The 26,092-nt window shown below is 36.6% G+C and overlaps 1 protein-coding gene across 2 annotated transcripts in view; it reads left to right on the forward strand.

Moving 5' to 3' along the window:
• Cfi (complement factor I) overlaps positions 1-26,092 on the forward strand; it is a 52,357-nt gene that overhangs the window by 5,349 nt on the left and 20,916 nt on the right. Inside the window, exons 2-8 of one of the 2 annotated variants that reach the window (XM_047566429.1) lie at positions 4,646-4,783; positions 14,532-14,558; positions 15,538-15,817; positions 17,841-17,994; positions 20,372-20,553; positions 22,712-22,825; positions 23,167-23,277. In XM_047566429.1, the coding sequence (XP_047422385.1) occupies positions 4,646-4,783; positions 14,532-14,558; positions 15,538-15,817; positions 17,841-17,994; positions 20,372-20,553; positions 22,712-22,825; positions 23,167-23,277 (1,006 nt within the window). The remainder of the gene's footprint in view (positions 1-4,645; positions 4,784-14,531; positions 14,559-15,537; positions 15,818-17,840; positions 17,995-20,371; positions 20,554-22,711; positions 22,826-23,166; positions 23,278-26,092) is intronic. The other variant, XM_047566430.1, reaches the window with a different exon arrangement.

Raw genomic sequence — 26,092 nt, forward strand, 5'->3', positions numbered from 1 at the left:
CCTCCCCCCCTCATTTTCTTCTACAGAATCTAAAGTTCCTCCATCTCTCACTCCCCATCCCCCTCAACCCCCATTATATATCATCATCCACTTATCAGGGAAAACATTTGGCCTTTGGTTTTTTGGGATTGGCTTATTTCGCTTAGCATATTCTCCAACTCCATCCGTTTACTTGAAAATGCCATAATATTATTATTCTTTATGGTTGAATAATATTCCATCGTGTATGTATACCACAGTTTCTTTATCCATTCATCTATTGAAGGGCATCTAAGTTGGTTCCACAATCTGGCTATTGTGAATTGAGCTGCTATAAACATTGATGTGGCTGCCTTACTGCAGTATGATGATTTTAAGTCCTTTGGGTATAAACCGAGGAGTGGGATAGCTGGGTCAAAAGGTGAGTCCATTCCAAGTTTTCTGAGGATTCTCCACACTGCTTTCCAGAGTGGCTGCACCAATTTGCAACTCCACCAGCAATGTGAAAGTGTGCCTTTTTCCCCACATAGAAAGAGGTTACTATCGGCATCAGACCTACCATTTTGCTGCAGCCATTATTCTCCCTCCCCCACACCATTTTACAACCTACATTGTTAGCCCCCTCTAACATCCTAGTCAAGTCATTGGTCCAGATTGTTCGCCTGCGAACCTCCTCATCAGTCATTGGTCGGCTGTTATTAGCCTGTGAAATTCCACTACTTAAGAACAGTTCTCTCACTCGCTCTCACTCTCTCTCTCCTCCTCACTCTCACTTGCTTTCTCTCTCACTCCCCCTCTCATCTTCTCTCTCTCTCTCTCTCTTACCCTTCAGGCAGACACTCTGCCTGTCTGCATAATAAAATCTCTTGCATGAGTTCCTGCCATCCAGAGTGATTTCTGGGTACTTTCAGTTACAGGTAACCAGTTATTAAGACTTCTTTTGTTGACCAGAATAGCTCAGGACTTTGGTTGTTGTTCTTGGTAAGAATTGCAATAAGAAGGAGAAGAGTTTTACTAAGGTTGTTTATTATCTGTATGAGGTCAGAAAGTTTGCAGAAACCTAGGATTAGAAATTCTGGAACAAGTCCATACCATCTGCAGCAGAGAATTATACTCCATTTGAGAAACAATTTGTGCACTTCTGGTCCCTGATAAATGCCCATGCCCCTCCTTCAGCTCACAGAAACTTAGCTTTAGGGAGAATCTAATATAACCAGCTGAGGGAGGAATAAAGGGACCATGGGACACTATGTCACCATGTGGCCAGAACTGCCTTCTGTCCACTGAATACTTGGGTCCTCACAGATTTACAAAGCATAAGGTCAAGCAGATGATGCAACAATGTATCTTTTATTTTGATGTTTTGCCTGCTGGGGCTGAAACCTGGGGGCCTGGTACATGCTAGATACATGCTGTATCAGTGAGCTACATATGCAGCTGCAAAAATGTATTGTTACATCCACAACCAAACACAAGACCGAGGCCACAAGCAAGGTACATTAGCAGGTATCGCAGACCTATTTGGGGTCATCCAAATGGACGGACCCATGCCCCTCTCTTAGAGCTCACACATATGACTTTAATGGGGAATGTGATATAATCAACTGAAGGAGGAGGGAAAAACTTTCACTTGGTTTACAGGTGGGTTTGCTCAGTATGTAGATACAAGTAAAAAATAAGCAGCATCTGTATACAGTCATGGGTGCTTTTGAAAGACAGTGGTGAGAAACCTGATCATCCACTCCACCTGCAAAGAAAAGTGAACTGGGGTCAGACTATGTATGGAAACTTAGGCATGTATAGTGATTGCCTGATGATCTTTGTTTTATAGAATGAAAAATATTTGAAGATCAAGAACAAAAAGCTCTGGGATTGGAATATGGATGTATCCATGGCAATTGGCATGAAGTATAAAAATCTTTGTATCACATGCTGACACATCTGCCAGAGAAAAATTAGTAAATAATTTTTAAGATACCAGTTTGATATTAACCAGTCTCAGTCTTCAGTCACCCCAGTGCTAGCATGATGGGCACAAGAATGAAGTGACCATGGAATCAGGGATGGAGGTGACCCATGAAACCTATACATGAACCTCCATGGATTATCTAGAACTGCCATCAACAAATGCTCCACCCAATAGCAAGAACCCAGTGCTGACAAAATGGCACACAATATTATCAAGGAGACCAACTAGCCACTTGGTGGCAAACTGACTACCTCTGATCCTTTCAATATTAGAATGGCCAGTGGTATGTTCTCACAAAAATAGACACATTTGAGATAGTGAGAGCAGGGGCTAGAAACATGAGAGGCAGACAGAGCAAGGACCTCCATTGCAACAATTCCGTGTACAAAGTATCTGATGGGCCAGGCTGCCAACAAGCTAGTGAACAACCTGATCCATGATTAACATCCTGATTGGACAGGGGGCACATGGTCACAGAGTGTCTTGGATGAAGAAACTCCCTGAAAGTCATCAGCCAATAGCTTTAAACGTCCCCTTGAGCAATACCATATAAACCCCTAGACAGCAGCAACTCAGAGGCCACCCCTTTGGGACCCTGCCTTTATGGGAGCTGCACATCCTCTCTGTTTAAAGAAATATCATTTCTGTCACTTTATCCTTCATTGTCCATGGGTCTCAGCCAAAGAACTTCTACCTCGTTGCTGTGCATCTCAATGTAGGGTTCTTCCTGCAAGGGTTCAGTTAGTACCATGAAGACAGAGTGCTTGATCTTCCAACAGGGGATACCAGATAACACCCTGCATAACAAGAGTGCACACTTGACAGCAAAGGAGATGCAAGAATTGGTGTGTGACCATCCAAACCACTAGTCATATCACATAACACACTACCCTAAGTTGGGATAGAATTTGGAGTAGCCTGCAGAATGCAGAGCTGAGGTACTACTTTAAGACAGTATCCTATAAGAGCAGGGTGCTGTCCTATGGGGCATTATGTATATTTAATCAGACTTATATATAGCATTGTATTCCCAATAGGAAGGATACGTGGGTCTAGGAACACCTGAGGGATAGAGGTGGAAATGACCATCCTTACCATCACGCCCAAAGACCAACTGGGGGCTTTGTGCTTCCTGTCCTCAACACTGTAGATGCTGCAGGGTTAGAAGTCTTTATCCCCAAAGACCCCTACTTTCACCAGGACCACAGTAAGAATCCTGTTGAACAAATACAACCTAAAGCTGCTGCCTGGTGCACATTGGGGTCCTTGTGTCTAGAGACTAGCAGGAAAGAAAAGGAGTCACTATATTGACAGGGGTAATTGACCCTGATCATTCAGAGGAAGCACGGCTACTGTAATTACAATTGGGACAAAGAAGAATATGTGTGAAATCTACCTGATCTGCCAGGCTGCCTCTTGTCACAGTAAAGGAATAGAAACAGCAACTTCGGCCTGAGAAAAGAATGCTAACCAGGACCTCAGATGAATCCTAGAAGAGGTTGTGGATTATGCCATCAGGTAAGCCACTGAGACCAGCAAAAGTGGAAACTCAGGGTGAAGGGACTCTGGAATGGATAGGGAGGAGACAGAGGATGAGTATCATCTGTAACCCCAAGATCAACTGCAAGGGCAGTTCCTTTCAGGAAGAGAGGGCCACAGGAATTTTGAAAGAGCCTATCTTGGAATATATATGAAAAGTAGATTGAAAAGGTACAAGAAGGCTGGGGAGATAGCTCAGTTGGTAGAGTGCTTGCCTTGCAAGCACAATGCCCTGGGTTCGATCCCCAGCACCAAAAAAAAAAAAAAAAAAAAAAAAAAAGTACAAGATTCTCAAAGACACAGGAATGAGTTTCCAGATCTCTCTTCAAGGAAAATCTTGCTACCTAGCTGTGAAGAGTGTGGTGGGAATACACCTCCTCCTACGGATGGGGGTATGACTTAGTGGTCAAGCACCTACTTGGCAAGCTGAAGGCCCTAATTTCAATCCTGACAGTAAACAATGATCACATCTCTCAGGGTCTGCCTCAGCTACAGAGAACTGCCTCATCTCAGAGTAGGCCCTTCTTGTTCCCATATCAGGTTACCATTATACTCCAAGCAAATCAAGGTACAATTCTACAAGAAATTTGCTCTACCCGCAGGCCAAAGCTCTTCTGAACCTGCACACACATTCTTCCTCTGCTCTCTCTTGCTTCCTACCCCACCATTCCTTCCACAGATGTTGATCCCTAATAATATTCTTGTACCCCAAGCTCTGTCTTAAAAGGTTTTGTGTGCTCAGAGAATATAATTTGGTCACACCACAATGAACACATAATAAAGGAGCTGTGTTTTTGAGAATTTTGCTTATATGTTGCTTAATTTTCAATGTGATATACTTTTATTCTTACCATATCTGTCCTCAACCTTAAGGAAAAGGAATTACAACTTTATTTTACCAAAAACCAAGAAATTTTCTTCCAGTGTAATCTCTGCCTCCCCAGAAAACAGAATTAAGGCATTGTTCTTTACCAAGGTGGGACAATCAATCCCTTCTGGAGGAGGAAGTTTCTATTGGTCACCTCCCTCAACTATTTACCAGGAAGGCCATTTTTGGTATCAGTTACGGTAAAACTCTTTGGATTTTAGCCAAATTCTTTAAGAGTTCAAAAGTACAAATCTCTTTAGGAGGATTGCTCTTTTTAAATATTTTTTCAGGGGTTAAAAATTAAATTTCAAAAGACTTTCTGGGATGGACAAGAGTCTTCAGCAGAGACACAGACCCTGGACATCTCCAACATGAAGTTTATTCATGTTGTCTTATTACTTTTGTGCTTCCACTTAAGTTTTTTCAAGGTAAGTAATTTGATATTTAACAAACTATTTTAAAGATTATAAAGACATAGGGAAAATCTTAAAATATCTGATATGGACTTAACTATTACGTAGTTTGGTTACTAAGAATGCTAGTATATAGTAAGTAACAAGTATTTTATGCTAATACTTGATAAAAGTTTTAAGAAAATAATCCTTTTATATGCTTGTATAAGCACAGAGCCAGTGAATTGAGCACTGGCTCAATTTTACTAATGCAAGGCTATAGTTTACTGTAATTATATTAAATCAATAAATATATATCACACTCCTATATATAAGGCATAGTGCTAAAAAAATAGTAAGACTAATCTCTCTTCAATAGCCTTTTAGCGAAGTTATAGAAAGATGTAAATATGTCAACATGAGAATAATAAGCAACATTAAATTATATTTGAAAATTCAAAAGAAGGAAATATCACAAGATGGAATATCCTAAATAAAATACTCTTTACTTATAATGAAGTTAAATCCTGATAAACCCATCATAAATTGAAAATATAAGTAAAAAATGCATTTAATACAACTGAACACTATAGTGTAACCCAACATACCTTATATGTGCTGGAAACACTTTAGCTTGTAGTTGGGCAAAACCATCTAATAAAAAGCCAATTTTATAGTAAAGCATTGAATATTTCATGTAATTTACTGAGTACTGTGCTGAAATGATGGACATTTTGTAGACATGATGAGAAGCCAAAGCACAATACCCAAAAAACACTGGCAATACAGTACACTATAGAGCATTGTGTGCCTTGTGGTTGCATGGCTGGTTGGGAGCTGCAGCTCACTGTCCATACCCAGAACTGCACTTATCCAGAACTTATCCCAGAACTTATCCAAGGAAAAGGACTGATTTCTCCTGAATGTATATGACTTTTACACCATCATAAAGCCAAAAATTCATAAATTGAACCATTTGTATATGTTTTATTGCCAAAAATGACATAAATCTCACATGACAAAGGACTTTAATGAGAAGACAAATCACAAATGCTAAAGGTGAGGAAGAGATTATGGATCAAGTGGGATTTGAGTTGAACCTATAATTCTAGATTAGATTTGATTTTTGATGAGAAAAAGTAATGCTTTCCAGCCCTTACAACAGGAAAAAGCAGCAGATACAACTGTAGGAAAGTAACAAAGTACCCATCTGATCAGAGGGAAGGCTTTGTGGTCTGCGCATTGTGTCAAGGTTGGAGAGTTGTCTGTTAAGGTTAAAAATGTTGACAATATTTTAAATATCAATTGGTGATTGCCAACTTTTGTGATCAAGGCACTTTGAGATAATATTCCAAAAATATTTTTTCTTAATACCAGCATGTAGAAGCAACTATTTAAAGAAAACTAGTTAAGAAATCAGAATTATATACTTCACATTTGTTGTAACTTCCAAAATGTGTTATTATCATTACAGTGTTTCACAGAATGAAGAGAAATACTTTTTGATAGAAATTGATTAAATAATTGTACATCCATGAATGAATTATTATGTGGCCATTGAAATGATACAGTTACATATTTATTAAAATAAAAAACCCCACTACAGTCTTTCTTATTAAAGAAAAATGCATATACATACATATGCATAGATATGTAGAAATACATGCATGAGCACATACTTATAACTGCTTATATATATGACAATTAAAAAGTTATTGTGATGTATTATAAAATAGTTAACTGTATCTCTGGTAACAGAACTGTTGGTGATTTTATCTTCTATTCTTTATATTTCTAAATTTCAGAATTCAGAAATTTTTATTCATCTTTTTAAAATAAATGTATTTATAATTAGAAAATTTATTTTTGAAAATAAGAACTATTTCAGGTTCCTTTTTGATTCCTGGAACAAAAACAAGTTAAAAAATAAAAAATAAATGTAATGATATTCCACTTAAAGAAAAAGTCTTCCAAAAATGAATCCTTTAAGAAGTAACAGTTCAAGAAAGATTAATATAAAATTTGTGAAATTTTCAGAAGTTCTTAAAATATTAATTTATGAAAGGAAGTAAAATTTTTTAGCCACCTCTGGTAAGTAAACATTTTTAAAAGGAGTTTGTTTAGAGACAACCTAAATGTGTTCAAATAGTTTAAAGATATACCTATGTTTTCAAAATGAAATAAAATATATACATTGGGGAGAAATTTTTATTATTCTAAGAGTTAAAGGCAAGTTTCTTACTTGAGGATTAAAAACACACCCCTCCCCTTTTTAAAAATCAAAACACCCTGTTAGAGATGGATTACATCAATGAGTGGGGTGAACTGGCAGTGAGATAGAATTAAATTGCTTTCAATATTGAAGTAAGAATGTTAGCTCACCAGATCCATTTTGCCCATTGTGCAGTTTGACTCCCAATCAAATCCCCAGCCATTGTTTCTTTATAAATCCTTAGGGAAATACTGCAGATGATATTTGGTCAAATCCACACCAACAATCAGGGACATTATTCAGAACCCAGGCCTGGCCACTAGCTCCATAGCCCAATTTGCACAATTATTTACTTGAATTGCTAGTCTGGTTTCTAATGTCATGGACAAAGGATAAGATAATTCTTTTCACTTCAGCATAGTTTCCAAATAAATCAGTCTTTTTTCGCATGTTCACTTTCTTTTCTCCTGTGGTTAGCAGTTCTCTGACTTTCCAAAGGCTCTGTGGAGCTGAGGGTGTAGTTGAAAGGTGGAGCATGTGCTTAGCATTCTGGTAGTCCTGGGTTCAATCCCCAGAACCACATCACCAGCAACAATAACAAAAAAAATGGCTTTGAGGGTATTGGCCACTGAAAACACATATTTGGTACTTTTTTGTCCTTACATAAGTGGTAACTTGTACATGTTTAATACACATAAATTTGATGAGTTTGAAAATTAAGTATATATCACGATAACACTAGAACAATATACACCATAAGCATAGCCATCATCTCCAAAATTTTCTCTCACTCTTTCTATTTATTAGTGTGTGTGTGTGTGTGTGTGTGCGGGTGAGAGAGAGGGTGGAGAGAGGCAGAGGCAGAGAAACTCTTGACAAAAGATCTCCCTCGTAGCAAGTTTTCAAGTGAACAATACAGTATTATTAAGGTACCATGCTGTACAACCGATGTCTAAGAATTATTCATCATGCATAACTAAAACTATCTACTCTTTGACTAGTACTACCTGTTTCCTCTCCCAACCTTTGGAAACCACAATGCTCTGCTTCCATGTGTTTGACTATTTTAGATTCCTAATGTAAGTGGTATCAGACCTTCTTTGGCTGGCTTATAAATTCCTCCAGATTCATCTATGTTGTCGCAAATGGCAAGATTTCCTTCTTTTTCAAGGTCAACTAATTTCCCATTGTATGTATCATATTTTCTTGATTCCTTTAATGATGGACATTGAGGATGCTTCCATGTCTTGGCTATCAGGAATAAAGCCACAGTAGACATGGCTGTGCATTTTTAAGAACCTGCTTTCGATTCCTTTGGATATGCCCAGAAGCAGAATCATGAAATCTTATGGTAGTTCTATTTTTAATTTTTTGAGGAACTTCCATGCTGTTTTTTTAATGGCTGTACAATGTACATTCCTACAAGTGTACAAGAGTTATGAGTCTCCATGTCTTCATCACTATTTGTGATGTTTGATTGTTTTGATAATAGCCATCCTACCCGGTATGCGGTTTTGATTTTCATGTACTTGATAATAATGACTGGAGAGCACTTATATCTGTTGAGTACATCTTTTTTGTCTATTTTGGAGAAATGTCTGTTTAGCTCATTATCTATTTTTAAAATTAGTTATTTGCTTTTTTTTCTATTGAGCTATATAAATTTCCTATATATTTTGGGTATTAATCCCTTATCAGATGTATGGTTTACAAATATTTTCTCTCACTCAAAGGAGGTAGTTTTGTTGTTGTTTATGTTTTGTTTCTATTGTTTAGATCTGTTCTTACTGTACTGGGGATTGAACCCAGGGGTGTCCTACCACTGAGCTACATACACCCAGCCCTTTTTAGTTTTTATTTTGAGACAGGGGCTCTCTAAATTGCTGAGGCTGGTATCAAACTTGGACTCCTCCAGCCTCAACATCCTGACCACTGCACCCAGCTTCTCATCTTGTATGCTGTCTTCATTTTGTTGATTGTATCATTTGCCGTGCAGTAGATTTTTAGTTCTATGCAGTCCCACTTCTCTATTTTGTCTTTCATTGACTTTGCTTTTTGTTGTCATATTCAAGAAATCGATGCCAAGACCACAGTATTTCTGTATTTTTTTCTGGATAGTTTGTATTGATATGGCTTTAAATCGTCTGATCTTGTATTCTGCAATGTTGAATCTGTTGTTAGGTCCCTCCTGTGTATCATTTTAATCTCAGATATTGTAGTTTTCATCCCTAGAAATTCAATTTGGATCTTTCATATCTCCCATGTCTCTATTTAAATTTTTGAACATATAGAACACAGTCATAATAATATCATTGCCAGGTAAATGTAAAATCTGTGTTAGAATCCTGGGTACATTTTAATTTATTGATTTTTCTCATTCATAGGCCATATTTTACAGTTTCTTTGCATTTTCAGTACTTTTAATTAGATGTAAGATAGAAATTTTACTTTTTTGGGTACTGCATTTGTTTTTTTCCTATAAATACACTAAGCTTCATTCTGGGATGCAGTTTAGTTACTTGGAAACAGATTGATCCCTTCCCAATCTTGCTTTTCAGCATTTGTAGGTAGCATCAAAACGGTGCTTAGTCTAGAGCTAATTATTTCATACTCCTAAGATAAGACCCCTCTGTGTACTCCTCCTGCCAGTCCACGAGGCACAAGTTTTCTGTTCAATAGTGAGAACAAGAACAGCTCCCAGTCCTGTTTGAGCATGAACAGAGTTACCTCAGATTCTTTTCCCCTCAACTTCTAGTAATAACTTCATAAAGGTGCTGACGAATACTCAGCCAAATACTCTCAGGGGCTCCCTCGATAGAGAGGCAGAGTTCCCTTTCTGTACAGCTGGCTTCTTTCCAGGGCTTTATTCTGTGAGCTCTAGCTGCTTAAATCTTGTTGGGCTCTTAGCTCTGTCCCCCCAACTCAGGGAGTCCCTTGGGCTCAGCCTACACTACCCCCTGCACCTCAGCTTAAACTCTCAAGGTAATAAAATGAAACAATTGCCAGACTTGCCTCTTTAGTTTCTCAGTGTCAGGGATTCATTGCTGATATCCTGTACCATTTAAATCAATTTTTCTTTATTTTGTTAATTTTTTGTTTGTTTTAGGCTGAAGGTGATTGTGGTCTCTATTACTCTGTTTTGACTGGAAACAGAATTCCTATTTAATTTACTTTTAATTAATTTGAATTTAACTTCCCACATTTTGTTAATAACTATTATATATTGCATAGGGCAGTTAACAGTTGCTGGGGTTAGTGCTGAGTTTTGAATATACAAATGTAATCTTCAAATGAGCACTTTTAAAAATTTACTTATCCTTTCATAAACACTGTATTATAAATGGAAGTTAATTCAGTTAACTATCAGTTCAACTTGACTTAAGTGTATTCATACATTTTGTATTGGAATTGTTCAAGCTTGCTTTAGGTACAGTTCCTGTCTTTGAATTCATGTTATTACATTTTTCTCAGTTTAAGTACAGATTCAAAATTTTAAATGTTACAATGATTATAAAGATGAAGAAACAAAAGTTGAGTTACTCAATTTTGTCATTCCAATGACCATCTGGAGTTTGCTTTTTAAAACATAAAATACTAAAACAGTACAGAGTGAGATGTGCAATACTTTGGTTTACTGAGTGCAAACTTGTTCACACAGAAAATATTTTTCCAAATTCTTATAAGATCTTCAAACTAAATTTTCTTCTTTTTAATTATTTTTATTGATGCTTTAATTGTTGTTAAACTGCAAAAACGTTATTCTTAGCTGCAACAAACCTATATATAGGTATAATTTTTCCATTTTTCATTAAATATATTAATATAATTTTAACTATTAATCTTTTTTCTTGTAATATGTATTTTACATTTAAAATGTTTATAGCATGATTATATATATGTGAATGTCAATAAAAGAAAAAGGTGTACTATTTGCCTTTTCTGCATAGCTCATTAATTCTTTCATTTTATTTTTACTAAAAAGAATTTTGCTGTATGAAGAAGTATTTAAAAAGTAACTGCTCTGAACTGGGTGTTGGAGCACATGCCTGTAATCCCAGCAACTTGGGAGACTGAGGCAGGAAGATCCCAAATTCAAGGTCAGCCTCAACAACTTAGTGAGACCCTGTTTCAAAAAATATAAAAGTCTGGGAATGTAGCTCAGTAGTAGAGTACCCCTGGGTTCACAGTACATACAAACAGAAAGCATCCGTTGTATGTGACAAATATACTAGGCTTACTGTTTGTCAATAGACAATTTGAACAACTCACATTCCAGACAAAGTGATGGTTTCCTTAATATATAAAGAGGTTCTACCAACCCCCCCCAGAAATCCAATTTATATCAACACATATAACTAATATGTGGAGAAATAAATAAAAATCTCTTTTTGAGCATTTTCATAGGGAAAAATGTAAATAGAAGTATACTCTAATTATATTTTTACATATCAAATTGGCAAAGATAAAAAAGTATAATAAGGTATACTCTCTGTAGTTAATAGCATGGGGAGTAAGCTCTCTTATATATATTGATGCTGGGAATGTAGATTAAAACAATCTCTGTAGCCAGAGATTACATGCCTGTAATCCCAGCTGCTTGGGAGGCTGAGGCAAGAGGATCCTGAGGCAGGAGGATTACAAGTTCCAGACCAGCCTGGGCAACTTAGCAAGACTTTGTCTTAAAATAAAATGTTTTAAAAGGACTGTGGATGTAGCTCAGTACAGTACTTCCTAGCGTATGCAAGGCCTTGGGTTTAATCTCCAATACCACAAAAACAAACATAAAACACCTCTGTAGAGAGAAATTAGGGAATACCTTTCAGTATTAAAATTGTTCATTCCTTTGCTTCAGTAATTTTACTCCCAGTTGAGTATCTGACAGATATACTTAACATATGTGGGAAATGATATGTTTCTATAAGGAAATTCATTACAGCATCATTTATAATTGCAAAACATTGAAGACAATCTAAATGCCCTTTAGTAGGCTGGTTGCACATTGCATCGGTATTAGTGGATGGGATTGGAGAGTAAAATAAGAACTCACCTATACATTGATGATTTCTGGACAGACATGAGGAACTGGTAAGTGGTTGCCTCTGGTGGGACCTGATGGATCAGAGGATAAGGGAAGAAAGAAAATACAACTTTTCCAGGAAACTTTTTAAACCTGTCAGAACATTCTCTACATTTATTATTTTTAAAAATCAATTAAATATTACTACAAATAAATAAAATTTCAGACATCTCATAGTTATTATGAAAAAAAAGGCCAAGAACTAGGTCAATGATTTCCCAAAACAATATTTCCAATTTTTACAGAGACTAGAGATCAGTGTGCAAAAGCCCATCCTACCTGCCAGCATGTGTGTCTGTTCTCCCACAATTTCCAACACCATTTGGTTCCTGGGAAAAGAGGGATATTTATTTCATCATTCTAACTTAATAGTTTTCAAAAGGGACTCTCCTTTTCACATGTGTGCCTTTCTGAATCTACATTTCTATATTTTGCACTATCATTTCTCTTATAATTTCCATAGTGTTTATCTTACCACTCATTGTTTTACCTTGTGTCTCATCTGTGTTCAGTCATTGGCTGTATGTTAAGAACATATATTAAATGCATAGCTGAGAAATAATGTTGGTGGATTAAATATAATGTATTTTTTATTCCCTAAAAAAACTCACTGAGATAAAAATAAAAGGATTTTTTTTAATGTGGAAACATATACCAACAAATATAATGGAGCATAGAGACAACCACAAGTATATTTTAGAGGATGGAAAACATACAGATAGATAGAATCTTATTTAACAATCTGGAAAATTGAATCCCTAATCTGTGACAGAAAGGCCAAGAAACAATCTAATTAATACTGAAGAATATCCCTTAAAAATTAAAAATTTGTAGTGCCAGTCTTCTGTTGGAAGTAAAAGCAAGGTAGACTAAAAGAGGATAATTAGTTGAAAACTTTGAGTAACAGTTACACACTACTTAGCAGGTATAAAATAAAATATTGATAACTTGTTGACAAGGGTATATACATTGTATATAAAATGATATGCACACTTTGAAAAAAACCGATGGGTTCTTAGGAGTGCAAGCATATACCTAGGCAAGAGAAATGGATGTACCTGTCCATACACAAATTTATACATGAATATTCATGACTTAACTGACAATATCCAGAAACTAGAAAGAGCTTAAGTGTCCATCAATAGTAAAATTGATAAAATAAAGGTGGTACATTTGAATAATGGAATACTACTCAGGAATAAAAGTAAAAAATTGCTATAAATACAACAACTTGGATGAATTTCAAAATCATCAAGGTGTAAGAAGCAAAGGACAAAAGATTACAAACTGCATCCTATTTAGATGCATTGCAAAATTACCTGTGGTCACTGTCTGGGGTAAGGACTGAAGGAAGAAGTGACTGAAAGGGACCTCTGGAATTTGGTGGGTGGCAGATGTATTGTTTATCTGTGGAGATTTGGTCATAGGTGACTGCAACTGTCAAAATTCACTAGATCTTGTCCTTTAAATGTGGTTATTGTATATGAAAAAGAACAATAAAAATAATTTAAAAACTTTTCAAATTTCTTATGTGAATTGGAATAATGTATTATTAGGATTGAAAGAGAAGCATTGTCAAATTTTCCATTTGAATGGTTAAGAAGTTGTGGCAGGGCTGGGATTGTGGCTCAGTGGTAGATTGCTTGCCTGGTATGTGTGAGACCCTGGGTTAGATCTTCAGCACCACATATGAATACATAAATAGAAAATAAAGGTTCATTGACAACTAAAAAAATATTTTAAAAAAAGAAGTTCTGGGAGTGTCGGGGCATGGCTTTATATCAGAAGCAGGACTGCCACACCTGTAATCCCAGCAGATCGGAAGGCCAAGGCAGGAGGATTACAAGTCCAAAGCCAGGCTCAGCAATTTAGCAAGACCCTGTCTCAAAATAAAAAATAAAAATAAAAAGAGCTAAGGATACGTTTCAGTGACTGAGTACCTCTGGGTTCAATCACTGCTACAAAAAAAAAAAAAAAAAAAAAAAGGAGGATAGAGAAATGTTGGGGCTACATGCAATCTACCACAATCACCATCATATAGAATTTAAATAGAATCTTAAATGTCTGCTTTCTCATTTATTTTGACATTTGATCCTCACAGTAATTCTCTGAGAACATTATCTGTATTTTCCATGTTTTGTAAGAGAGAAAACAGGAATCCCATCAATGGGCCCACCCAGAGAGGCTGAGCCTGGAGGATTACAAATTTGAGACCAGCTTGGGCAACTTAGCAAGACCCTGTTTCAAAATAAAATTAAAAGGGCTGGGGATGTGGAGTTGTAGCTCAGGGGTAGAGCACTGCCTTGGATGTTCTGTTTCAATCTCTGATACCGAAAAAAAGAAAGTAAGAGGCTCAGAAAGGAAAAGTCAATTATCCAAAATCACAGCCAGCTAGCAGTATTTTTAATAATGTCCTCCCAAAAGGGAAAAAGTCCATCAGGACTTTTTCTCACTTTGGTCATCATAGTTGATCATCTTTTTTCCTTTGTTTGTAGGTTAAAGGTGAACAAAGAAAAAAAAAGGTGAGGAAGGAAACGGAGGTAAAGCTAAATAGCTGCACACTGGAGTTGATAAGATCTGGAACAGGAGATTGTTTTGTTTCTTGTTTGTTTTCTAATGACTATGTGAAATGATTTCATTGTACTTCTGCCTCGAGAGAAAAAAAAAGTTCACACCCAGAAAAAGCTACTTCATTGCAAATACCAAAAAAAGGATTTAAAAAAAAAAAGCCCACATATGTAAAGCAACAGCAGCTAAAGGAGATGGAACCAGATGACTAGGCTATAATACTAATTGCTAGAAATTTTTGATCATGTACGCCCAAAATATGTGAATATATTTATTTCTAAATAATAAATGCACTGTTGTACAAATAAATATGCCTGAAAGAACAAAATTTTAAACACATTAATATTTTAATAATTTGACTCTTCATCTTTCATGGGATAATATTTTTCATCACACTTTATTATTTTTGAAATTTTCCATTTGATTTTAATGGCATGGAAACAATACCACCACAAAGAACATCATGCAGATTTATGGGAAGATACTCATCATTAAGGATATCAGTTGTAAATCTAGATTTCTCATAGTCTTTTTAATACTGCTGATTGGAGGGCAAAGCTGACCTAGCCTCATGTATTCAGTCAGCATCACAACCCAGGCCCTACCTACAACCCCTACATGGAGCAGATTGTAGAATCCTATTGCTCAATGAATTTTCTGGACTACGGTACACATGTTATTTCTAATTCTTACAATAACCTTGCAAAATTGGAAATATTACCCTTATTTTACAAAGGAGGAAATTCATGTTTACAAGGGTAACTTGCCCGTAGCTACATAATTGTAAGCACTCTAAACTGGGGCTAGAAATTAGGTTGGTTCCATCCTCATCTGTACAGTGAGGTGATCTGTTTTGTTTTTTCTTCACTTCTTCATCTTCAAACAGAAGCCTTTAGTCAGTTGCTTAGTTAATGTTTATTCTGTGTTTTATAGCTCACTGCAACCTCAGATGCATCTCAAGAGGATCTGGTGGAGGAAAAGTGCTTACTGAAAAAGTACACCTATCGCTCCTGCAATAAAGTTTTCTGCCAACCATGGCAGAAGTGCATTGATGGGACCTGTGTTTGCAAACTCCCTTATCAATGCCCCAAGAATGGCACCTCAGTGTGTTCGACTAATGGGAAAAGCTACCCGACTTATTGTCATCAAAAGAGTTTTGAATGTCTTCATCCAAAGGCAAAGTTTTCAAATAAGGAAACATGCAGAGCTGAAGGTTGGAAAAACCTACTTGTCAAGCCATTCTGTGTTATGAAGGCAATTGTATACCCTCCTTTTTATTAGAAAACACTTTCCTATGAAATAGTATGATGACAACTCAAAATTCTCTAGACATTCCACAGTAATTAATTCAATAGTAGCTGAACTGTGCAGCCCTTTGAGACATCCCCGTTCTCGCTTCTGCTTGGTTAAAGGGATTACTCCCAGGGCCACCCAGTTGGTTCAGAACCCAGTGTAAAACTGACATGTAGGCTCGTCAGTCCTCATCTCCTCCTTTGGACCTTCAGTCTCAAGGCGGGTGGGGCAGCCTTCTAGTATCTACCCCACCCCCCGACCCCATCCAGAATCCAATTGGCCCTGATTTTCCAAGGGAAGCTTGAAACATGACTGACCTAGGGACATACTCCAACTTAGCAAACTTGACAGGTCAGACCAAGGAGCTTATCTACACTCCATCAGAGGCCTAGTGTAATGAGGAGCCTGGACCCTCCCCACCCCAATACACCTGGAAGAGTGTTTAAGATTAGGGATCTCAAAGCAGGTGCTAGCAGTTCATGCTGTGTCCCAGTTACGGGAGTCTGAGGCAAGAGGATCGTTAAATTTGAGACCAGCCTCAGCAACTTAACAAGACCCTGTTTCAAAATAAAAATGAAAAGGGCTGAGGATGCAGCTTAGTAGTAGAACATCCCTGGGTTAAATCCCCAGTACTAGAAGAAAAAAAAAAAGTTTTAAAAAAGAAAAAGGATTAGGGATCTCCCTGTCAATCAAACTGACTTTTGAATTCCTCTAAACCCCACTTTAGTTATTGACAAACTGTATAATCTCTTTGTACACCAGTTCCCTTGTCTATAATTGAATAATGAAACTTCCTAAGTCACAAGACTTGTGGAAATTAAATAAAATGATGCATGTAAAAAGCTCTTCACACAGTGCTTGGTACAGAAAGTGCTCATCAAATTTTAGCTATGACAACGAAACTCAGGCTCATTCCCTTCTGATATCAAGTTATCGCAGATACTTCTGAACTTACAAAGGAATGTTTAAAATGTTCTTTTTTTTTTTTTTTTTAAGAGACAGGGTTTTCTTTTTTAAACCGTTTTTTGTTTTTGTTTTTTTTTTTTTTCCACTATATTGCACGGGAACTCTGGGGCTCAAGCAATCCTCCAGCCTCAGTTCCCAAGTAGGTGATGACAGGTACATGCCACTGCTCTGGGCAAAACATTCTTTTCAAAGGTCCTAAGACATACAGCAGCTTACAGTGGCCTATATAATTTTGTGGTGCTGAGTTAAGATAGTGAGGTACTAAAATGCTCCCTGCTTGAGCCCATTTCTATTACCCATCAGAGAGGAAAATGGCGATAGTTGACCATATTTTGTCAGTGTCAGATTTTCTTCTCTTGAGGCATTAAATGCTTTAAATATTTGAGAATACATAAACCTTTTCTTTATTTTCATTAATTTGTCTTAACTTCTAAGAGTGTGGATTTTGGAGTAAGAAGAATAGAGCAATTTCTGTGGATCAGTCAGTAGCTTAATTACACTTAGATTTAGGTTTCTCACATAGAAAATGGGGGATAAATATGGGCTTAACTGTGTGTGTGTGTGTGTGTGTGTGTGTAGATACTAGGATACTAGGGATTGAACCCAGAGTCACTTACCACTAAGCTACATTCACAGCCCTTTTTTATTTTGTCACAGGGTCTTGCTAAGCTGTCCAACCTGGCTTCAAACTTATAATCCTCCCACCGCAGTCTCCAGAGTAGCAGGCTAGCTGGGCTAGCCTGGCTAGGCTTCATCTTTATAGGGCGATGATTTAATGAACTTCTATGTAACTGGGTAGTACAAATACTGACACATAATAAGCACTCATAAAATCATTGCTTATTATTTATTAAAATCTTCATGGTGTCTAAAGTTATCTTGAAATTAGGTATTTTAATATTGTAAAGGCATTTTCATTGAAAGGGAAAAAAGTAGATGCCTAAATATCGCTCATCTTTTTTGTTTATTTACTGTAGGAAAATTTAATGTTTCCTTAAATTATGGAAATTCAAATTCAGAGGGAATTGTTGAAGTAAAGCTTGTAGACCAAGATAAGAAAATGTTCCTATGTAAAAGCAGCTGGGGCATAACAGAAGCCAATGTGGCCTGCCTTGACCTTGGATTTCAACAGTGAGTATTAGTGGATTTTTCTCAGGGTTGATTTGATTGTTCCAACTATTTGCTTTTTGACCTAATCTTTCTGTGCCTTAATTTCCTTATGTGTAACCTGTCCACCTCATGGCATTGTGATGAGGATTAAATGTGTTCATGTTTGCCTAGCACTTGGCACCCTGCTGAGCACAGAGCACCTATAGACTTAAGTATCTGGATTGAATCCTGTGGTGACTTTCACATAGTCATTACTGTCTAATGTCTACTCATCTAGAATTATGTCCACTTTTTCCCACCCAATATTGTTTATTATGTCTTTTCTCTATCTTCTTTAATCAACTTTGCAGAGGTTTCTGTTTGATTGGTCCTTTTGTAAATGGTCTTTCATTTCCTTATTGCCAACTTCATTAATCTTTGCTGTTATCTTTGACATTTGTCCCCCCTTATACTTTTTCTAATTTCTTTTGAGCTGAATGCTTAACTCGATTATTGCTTAACTTGCTTTCCTAATATAAACAGTTAAGGTACAAATTTACCTCTTAGGTAATATTTTTATCTGTATTCCATAAATGTTCATAAGTGATATCTTATTTATTATTCAGTTCAAAATAAGTTCTAATTTTCAATATATTTTCCTTTTTGACCCATATTCCATTTAGAAGTTTCTCCTTTTTTTAACTTTCCAAATATTCATATTAATTTGCTTTTGGTTAACTTTTTGTTATTCATTTCCTATTAAATTGCATTGTGGTCAGAGAATGTCCCTGTATGATGATAAAATGATGACAAAGTTTTTTTTTTTTAATCTTCTGCCTTTCCTCCTGTATTTGGTTTGTAAATTACACATTCTATATCCGTTCTTTAGTGGTTAGCTTTGAATTTATACCTTGACTTAGGAATTCCTTACATTCTTGGGAATAATGGGAGAAATGTCATTACCCCATCAAGTTGCCAATATTAATTCCACCTTATTTTTATATGCATCTGAAGTTAATCACCATTATTATATACTGTTGTTTAGTCGATGCTCAGTCAGGTTTACTTCCTGTTTATACCAATTTCTTAGTTTATTCCTTCTTACATCTCACACTTCATTCTGGACTCAATTTTTTTTCCCCTAAACTACACTTGCTAGTTCATTGGTGAGAGTCTCTTATTATAAATTGAACCATGGGATATTGCAGATTTGCAGCAGTTTATATCTGTGGCTCAACCTAATGGTAAACTCTCTCTGCTTTGATTTCTCAGTATTTTGTTCTTATCCTATTTTGTATAAGTTTGTGGACAGATTTCTCTGATTATTAGCCAAGGGGGATTTCTCATACTTCCTTAAGAACTCACTGAGAGTCTTTATTATATTTTTGTAGTATTTTTAGACATTTTTAGGTTGTGAGATTTTTCAGGTTTTTCAGTTTATTTGCCTATCAAACTGCTCCAAATGGCTCTTGTCATGGAGCAATTTCATGACTACTATTATCATTAGGGATCTGAAATAATTAAAATTACCCTCCTTGTTCTCTATGCCTTTCACTCTAATTAGTCTGATGTTTAAAATTGCCATTTCTATTTTATTTTTTATTCCATTTGTCTGCTGTATCTTTGCTCAACTTGTAAATTTGAACCTACTTTCCTCGTTCATTTCTAAAGAGAAGCAAGGTACAATTGAATGTCCTGGAAGATTTCACTGTAAATCATCTCTAGGATGTTGGTTAACTGAGGAGGCTTCTTCTTTGCCTAAATTCTGAACAAATTGTGATGTCCAAGCACTTGTATATAGATGACAGAGTACCACCATAGTACTCTTGAGACTGAATTGAGGATGCAGCATAGTGTAAAAGCAAATAGATCTACTAGAATTAAACCAACTTAATTTCTAAATCTTGAGCAGTGATGGAAACAACCAGGTAAGCTTTGCACCATGCAGCAGGCAAAGAGACTCCCAAAAGGAAAAGGTGAAAAACTGAGCTAACCAGGCCTGATTGTATTTCTAAAATCCTTTGATCAAAGTAATCTGCTCTCTTTCCCACAGAGAAAAACAAAACAAAAGAGAGAGTCCAGGAACAGTGCATCACAGATTAAAAGAAATCACAGGAGTATTTTCTTCCTTAATAGAAACAGGGAAGTGGAGGCCAATCTTTGCTTGAGTGTTTGGCATGTTTTGAACCCTGGCTAGTCAGCTTACATTGATAGTTTGGTTAATCTTTATAAAACTCGCTGAGGTAGTCTTATTCCCTTTCACAGGTAGATATTGAGGCTCAGAGAATTTAAGTATCTTGCCCAATCTGTAACTCATATGTAAAAAATGAGAGGAAATTAGACCCTTACTTCCTAGTGTAAGACTATATATGAATGCTCTAATTGTTCTACCATCATGTTTTATTTATTCTCTTTGCAGGGGTGCTTTAAGTACTCAAGGAAGGTTTCGTATTCCTGAAAATTTCCACATAAACTCCACTGAATGTCTGCATGTCCATTGTCAGGGATTAGAGACCAGTTTGGCTGAATGCACTTTTACCAAAAGGAGGACTAAGAGTTCCCCAGGTCTAGCTGGCGTGGTGTGTTACAGACAGAATTCAGGTTGGTGGAGTACTTGCCTGATACTTTTCCTTCCTTCAAGATTGTTCAAACCATGCCTACATAAACAAACTAATGATGGATATACCCAGCTGTCAGTCATGGAGGCAAATGATATATGGGACCTATCATGTTTTGGGTTTTAAAGCCTAAATTGGTGCTTTCCCCCTATCATTCCTTATTGCCATTCAAACATTACTTGCATCCACTTTCCTATATGGGAAGAAAATTGCCCGACACCTCTTTTCTTCCTTGAACATGTAGATTAAAGTTACCATCACAACAAAGTTCAGTCAAGCATGAGAAAAATATTTTAGCATCTCCTTCAAGAATTCCATCCTAGGGCTGGGGTGTGGCTCAGTGGTAAACCACTTGCCTCGCACATATGAGGCACTGGGTTCAATTCTCAACACCACATAAAAATAAATAAATAAAGTAAAGGTATTGTGACTATCTACAACTAAAAACATCTTTAAAAAAGATTTCCAGCCCACTCACCATTATGTACAGCTAAATGTACCCAATAAAAAATATGGAAAGAGGGAAAAAAAGAATTCCAGCCTATACACATTCCTTTAAGATGTTTAAGTGACCACATCACTGCCTGGGTTTCCAGGCAGTCACTGATGCTTTGCTCCTCCATCCTGATTGGAATACTTTGGCCATGTGTATGGTATTAAAGACCAAAACTGTACACTTTCCCTTTTCAGTGCTAAGAAAAAAAAAAGTATCATCAAAATGCAAATGGCACTTCCTCAAGAGGACTCTTAAAGTTCAGGGAATAATATCAAGAATTAATATGGGATGGCATCAAATTAAAAAGCTTCTTCACAGCAAAGGAAACAATTAATAACATGGAGAGCCTACAGAATGGGAGAATACTACTACAGAATGTCAGCTAGCCCTCTGACAGGAGAATAGAATAGTTAGAATAGAATAGTTAGAATACATGAAGAACTCAAAAACTTACAACCAAGAAATTGATAAATGGGCAAATGAAGCAGACATTTCTCAAAAGGAGAAATACAAATGACCAATAAATATGTGAAAAAATGTTCTACATCTTTAGCAATTGGGGAAATTCAAATTAAAACTACACTAAGATTTCATGTCACTCCAGTTAAAATACAAGGGTGTGGGAGAAAATACTTTCACAATGTTAGTGGGGTTGTGAATTAGCATTACCACTATGGAAGTTAGTATGGAGATTCCTCAAAAGACTGGGAATGGAACCATCATATGTCCCAGATACAAAACTCCTCAGCATTTATCCAAAAGAATTAAAGTCATCATACTAGTCATTATACTACAGTGATACATGCATACCCATGTTTATAGCAGCTCATTTCACAATAGCCAAACTATGGAACCAGCCTGTGTGTCTGGCGGCAGATCAATGGATAAATAAAATGTGATGTATATACACAATGGAGTTTTATTCAGCCATTAGGAAGAATGAAATTATGTCATTTGCAGAAAATTGATGCAACTTGATAGCATCACGTTAAGTGAAGTAATCCAGAATCAAAAAACCAAAGATTGTACGTTTTCCCATATGTGAAAACTCAAGAGGAAAAAGAAAAGAAAGGTGGGGGTCCAGAATCTCAAGAAAATAGAAGAAAGGTCAGTAGAGTAGAAGAAGAGGACTGGGGAAGGAGGAGGGATGGGAAATGGGAGGTACTGAGGAATTAAATTGACCCCAAATTATGTTAGGTACATGTACAAATATGTAACAATGAAGTCCAAAATCATGTACAATCTTAAGGCACCAATAAAAAAATGATCTAAAAAACGTAAATGGCACTGCCCATGTGTCCTGGGAGTCGGGGTGGGGTTAGTGTAGCAGCGGGAGAAGAATGGGGAGCACCAGTGCTTGCCATTTCAGCTAGTGCTCCTGTTCCTGAACTCCCCCATCTCAAGACTACAGACTTCTACCAACAACACTGGTTTTCAGAAATAATGAAAGGGCCACCATAAGCCGGCTTTGGCATTTATTTTCTTTATCAGCCATATATTACTAAGTTGATACTACTAATATATTTTATATCTTTTTTTTTGAGATCTGATTTTATCTTAATGTCCCCATTATCCCAAAAAGGTCACAAGGATTTTACGCCACAACTCCATAACTAAATTTCACAAAAATGATTCCTCTTTACAGATTCTCCAACAAATGAGTTCTTCCAGTGTGTGAATGGGAAATACATCCTTCAGCAGAAAGCCTGCGATGGGATAAATGACTGTGGTGATCAAAGTGATGAGCTGTGCTGTAAAGGTAGACATAAATCTAGCTTTTATATCCTCCAATTCATTCTTCTGACTAAAAAGGTAAAAACAATTTTATTCTTGAATTGAAGAGTCTTCCTCATTCATTTTATTTTTTCGTTTTTCTTCATTTGTACTAGGGATTGAAACCAGGGGCGCTTTGCCACTGAGCTACACCCCCAGCCCTTTTTATTTTGTATTTTGAGACAGGTTATCACTGAGTTGCTGAGGCTGGCCTCCAACTTGCAATCCTCCTGCCTCAGCCTCCCAAGTTGCTGAGATTATACAAGCATGCACCACCTCATCCAATTTTAAGAAATGAAGGAACCTCTCCAACTTGTGTTTGTACAGGGTGCCGGGGTGACAGTTTCCTTTGTAAGTCAGGTGTTTGCATTCCAAGCAAGTATAAATGCAACGGTGAGTTGGACTGCATTACAGGAGAAGATGAAGTCGGTTGTGAAGGTAAATTAGTTTTGTGATAACTTTTTTTTCATTATTAAATCCACAGATTCTGAAACTTTTTTTTTTTTTAGTAACGTGTTACCTTAAATGACCACAGGTAAGTGGAGCAATAAGAACATTACTGAATGGGCATTTGAAGAACTACGGAATAGATACCTCATAGTTTCACCTAGTAAATATCTTGTTATTTCAGAACTTTCTGTTATTTAAAAAAACTCACATACACAATAAAGACAGACTTAAAATGGCTCCCTATGGTCCCATCTTTCAGCTGCAACACTTACTGATAGTTTGAAGTCTTTCTCATCTCTCTTCCAGCTTCTTTGTTTATTGGAGTATTTTAAACTAAATTTCAGATATCATGTCTCACCTGTTTGCATATCTAATAATGAAAACATTACATATATTAAACCATTCTCTCATTAGTGTACCTAGAAATAATGGTTCCCTATCATCATTAATAATCCCATGATTCCTTATCATTACTTAATAACCACCACATTCAAATTTTCCTACCTCAAAAAATGTCTTTTTCAAGTTAACATGTTCAAATTAGGATCCAAAAGAACATGAATGTTGCATTTGTTTTTCACCTTATTAAGGTATGTTTTATTATTTTTTTCAATATATATTTTTTAGTTGTCAATGGATCTTTTATTTTATTTATTTGTTTATTTACATGCAGTTCTGAGGATCAAACCCGGACCTTACATATGCCAGGAAAGTGCTCTACCACTGAACCACAACCCTAGCCCCAAGTCTGTTTTATTCTTTAAGCCACCTATCCTTTCTCCTCACCCGATTTTTTTATACCATTGATTATTTTTTTTTTTTTTAAGAAAAGCTGGGTCTTATGGAATGTTCCTTATTCTGAACTTACAGAGACTTGGTTAGATGCAAGATTTAATATTTCAGGCAAGAATTCTTGATGTTTTTTGTCTTCTGATCTGTCTCACTTCTAGTCATGTTAAGATCGATCCCTGGATAAGTTTGATGCCTCCATTAAAATGCTCCATCATAATCTTTCACCTAATGATTTTAGCAGCCTTTGTAATTGTTACCTACATCCACCTTATCAGTAAGGGCTATAGAAGGTCAATTTCTAATTCTATCATTCTTTCTATATTTATTAACTGAAATTATACTGGAAAAAATTTTCCTCCATCACTGATTTTATTTCCATAAAATGTAACTCATAGAAAAAAAGCAGGATAATTTTTTAAATTCTTTTTTCCCCACATTTTTTATTGGTCCATTAAAGTTGTACATAATGATGGGATCTGTTGTTACAGATTCATACATGTAACAAGATAACAATTTAATTTGGCCAATATCACGTCGCTCCCTCCCTCCCTCCACCCCTTGGTCCCTTTCCTCTACTGATCTCCCTTTGAGTTTGATGAGATCAGCCCCCACCTTTCTTTTCCTTGTTTCTCTTTAGCTTCTCCCTACATCTGAGAGAAAACATGCACCCTTGACCTTCTGAGTTTGACTTATTTTGCTTAACATAATGTTCTCTAGTTCCAACTATTTAAAAAAGCAGGATATTTTTTTTCATTTTTTATTTGTTCTAATTAGTTATATGTGACAGTAGAATGTATTTTGATACATCATATATAAATGGAGTATAGCTTCTCATTTTTCTGCTTGTACATGATGTAGAGTTACACTGGTTGTGTAATCATATATGCACGTAGGGTAACAATGTCAGATTTATTCTACTATCTTTCCTCCTCCCATGCCCCCTCCCCTCCCTTCACTCCTCTCTGTCTAATCCAAAGTACCTCTGTTCTTCCCTAACTAGTCTCCCTTATTGTGAATTAGCATCCCTCAGAAAAAATATTTGGCTTTGGTTCTTGGGCTTAATTTATTTCAAAAAGCAGGGTGATTCTTAATCCTCCCCCTTTCCTTACCAATGAGTTTGCACTGAGGACAACCTCCAATGGTAAAAATATCATATATTGTGGCTGGGGTTGTGGCTCGGGGGCAGAGCACTTGCCTAGCATGCGTGAGGCCCTGGGTTTGATCCTCAGCACCACATTAAAAAAAAAAAAAAAAAGGTCTCGTGTCCACTTACAACTAAAAAACATGTGTGTGTGTGTGTGTGTGTGTGTGTGTACACATATATATATATTATATACTTGTTCTGCATAACACAGAATGAATTCGACTGACTTTTGCTTTTTGGAGGAAAAAAATCACTTTAAGTGATTCTATTCATTCACTTACTCAATGATTATTAAGTTCCTACTATGTGTACCAGACCCTGTTCTGGGTTCTAGGGTTACAATAGTGAACGACATTTTGAAAATCCCTGCCCCTTTATGGATCTTACCTTCCAGTGCGTGAAGCAAGACCATACAAAAGAGAGTAAGTAAAATAAAAGGTACTAAGAAGAAAAATAAAGTAAGGAAGGAGGATAGAAAATACTGTGGGTAAGTTTTGAAATTTTAGGTAAGGTAGCCTGGGAAGCACTCACTGAGGTTACTGTTAGAAAACCACGTAGAGGAAATGCAGCCAGCCCCTCAGGTGTCTGCAGGAGGATGTTCCAGGCACAGCAACATGCATACAGTGTTTCCCCATGTGAACTTACCCCGTGTGCTTGAGGGACAAGCGGTAAGGTGGCGAGTGTGAGAGGTGGTACAGGTGATAGTATTGAGACAGCAAGAGAGAAGCTCCAGGAGAGGTAGAGTAGAAGGTGTTGGGCAATCAACTAAGGCCTGTTAGAGAGTAAAACAAGGACTTGGGGCAGAGTGAAATGATCTGACTGACATGTTAAATCAGGATTACTCTGGCTGCTGGCCATAGAAGGAAA

This window comes from Sciurus carolinensis, chromosome 10, assembly GCF_902686445.1.
Source record: "Sciurus carolinensis chromosome 10, mSciCar1.2, whole genome shotgun sequence".
NCBI lineage: Eukaryota > Metazoa > Chordata > Mammalia > Rodentia > Sciuridae > Sciurus > Sciurus carolinensis.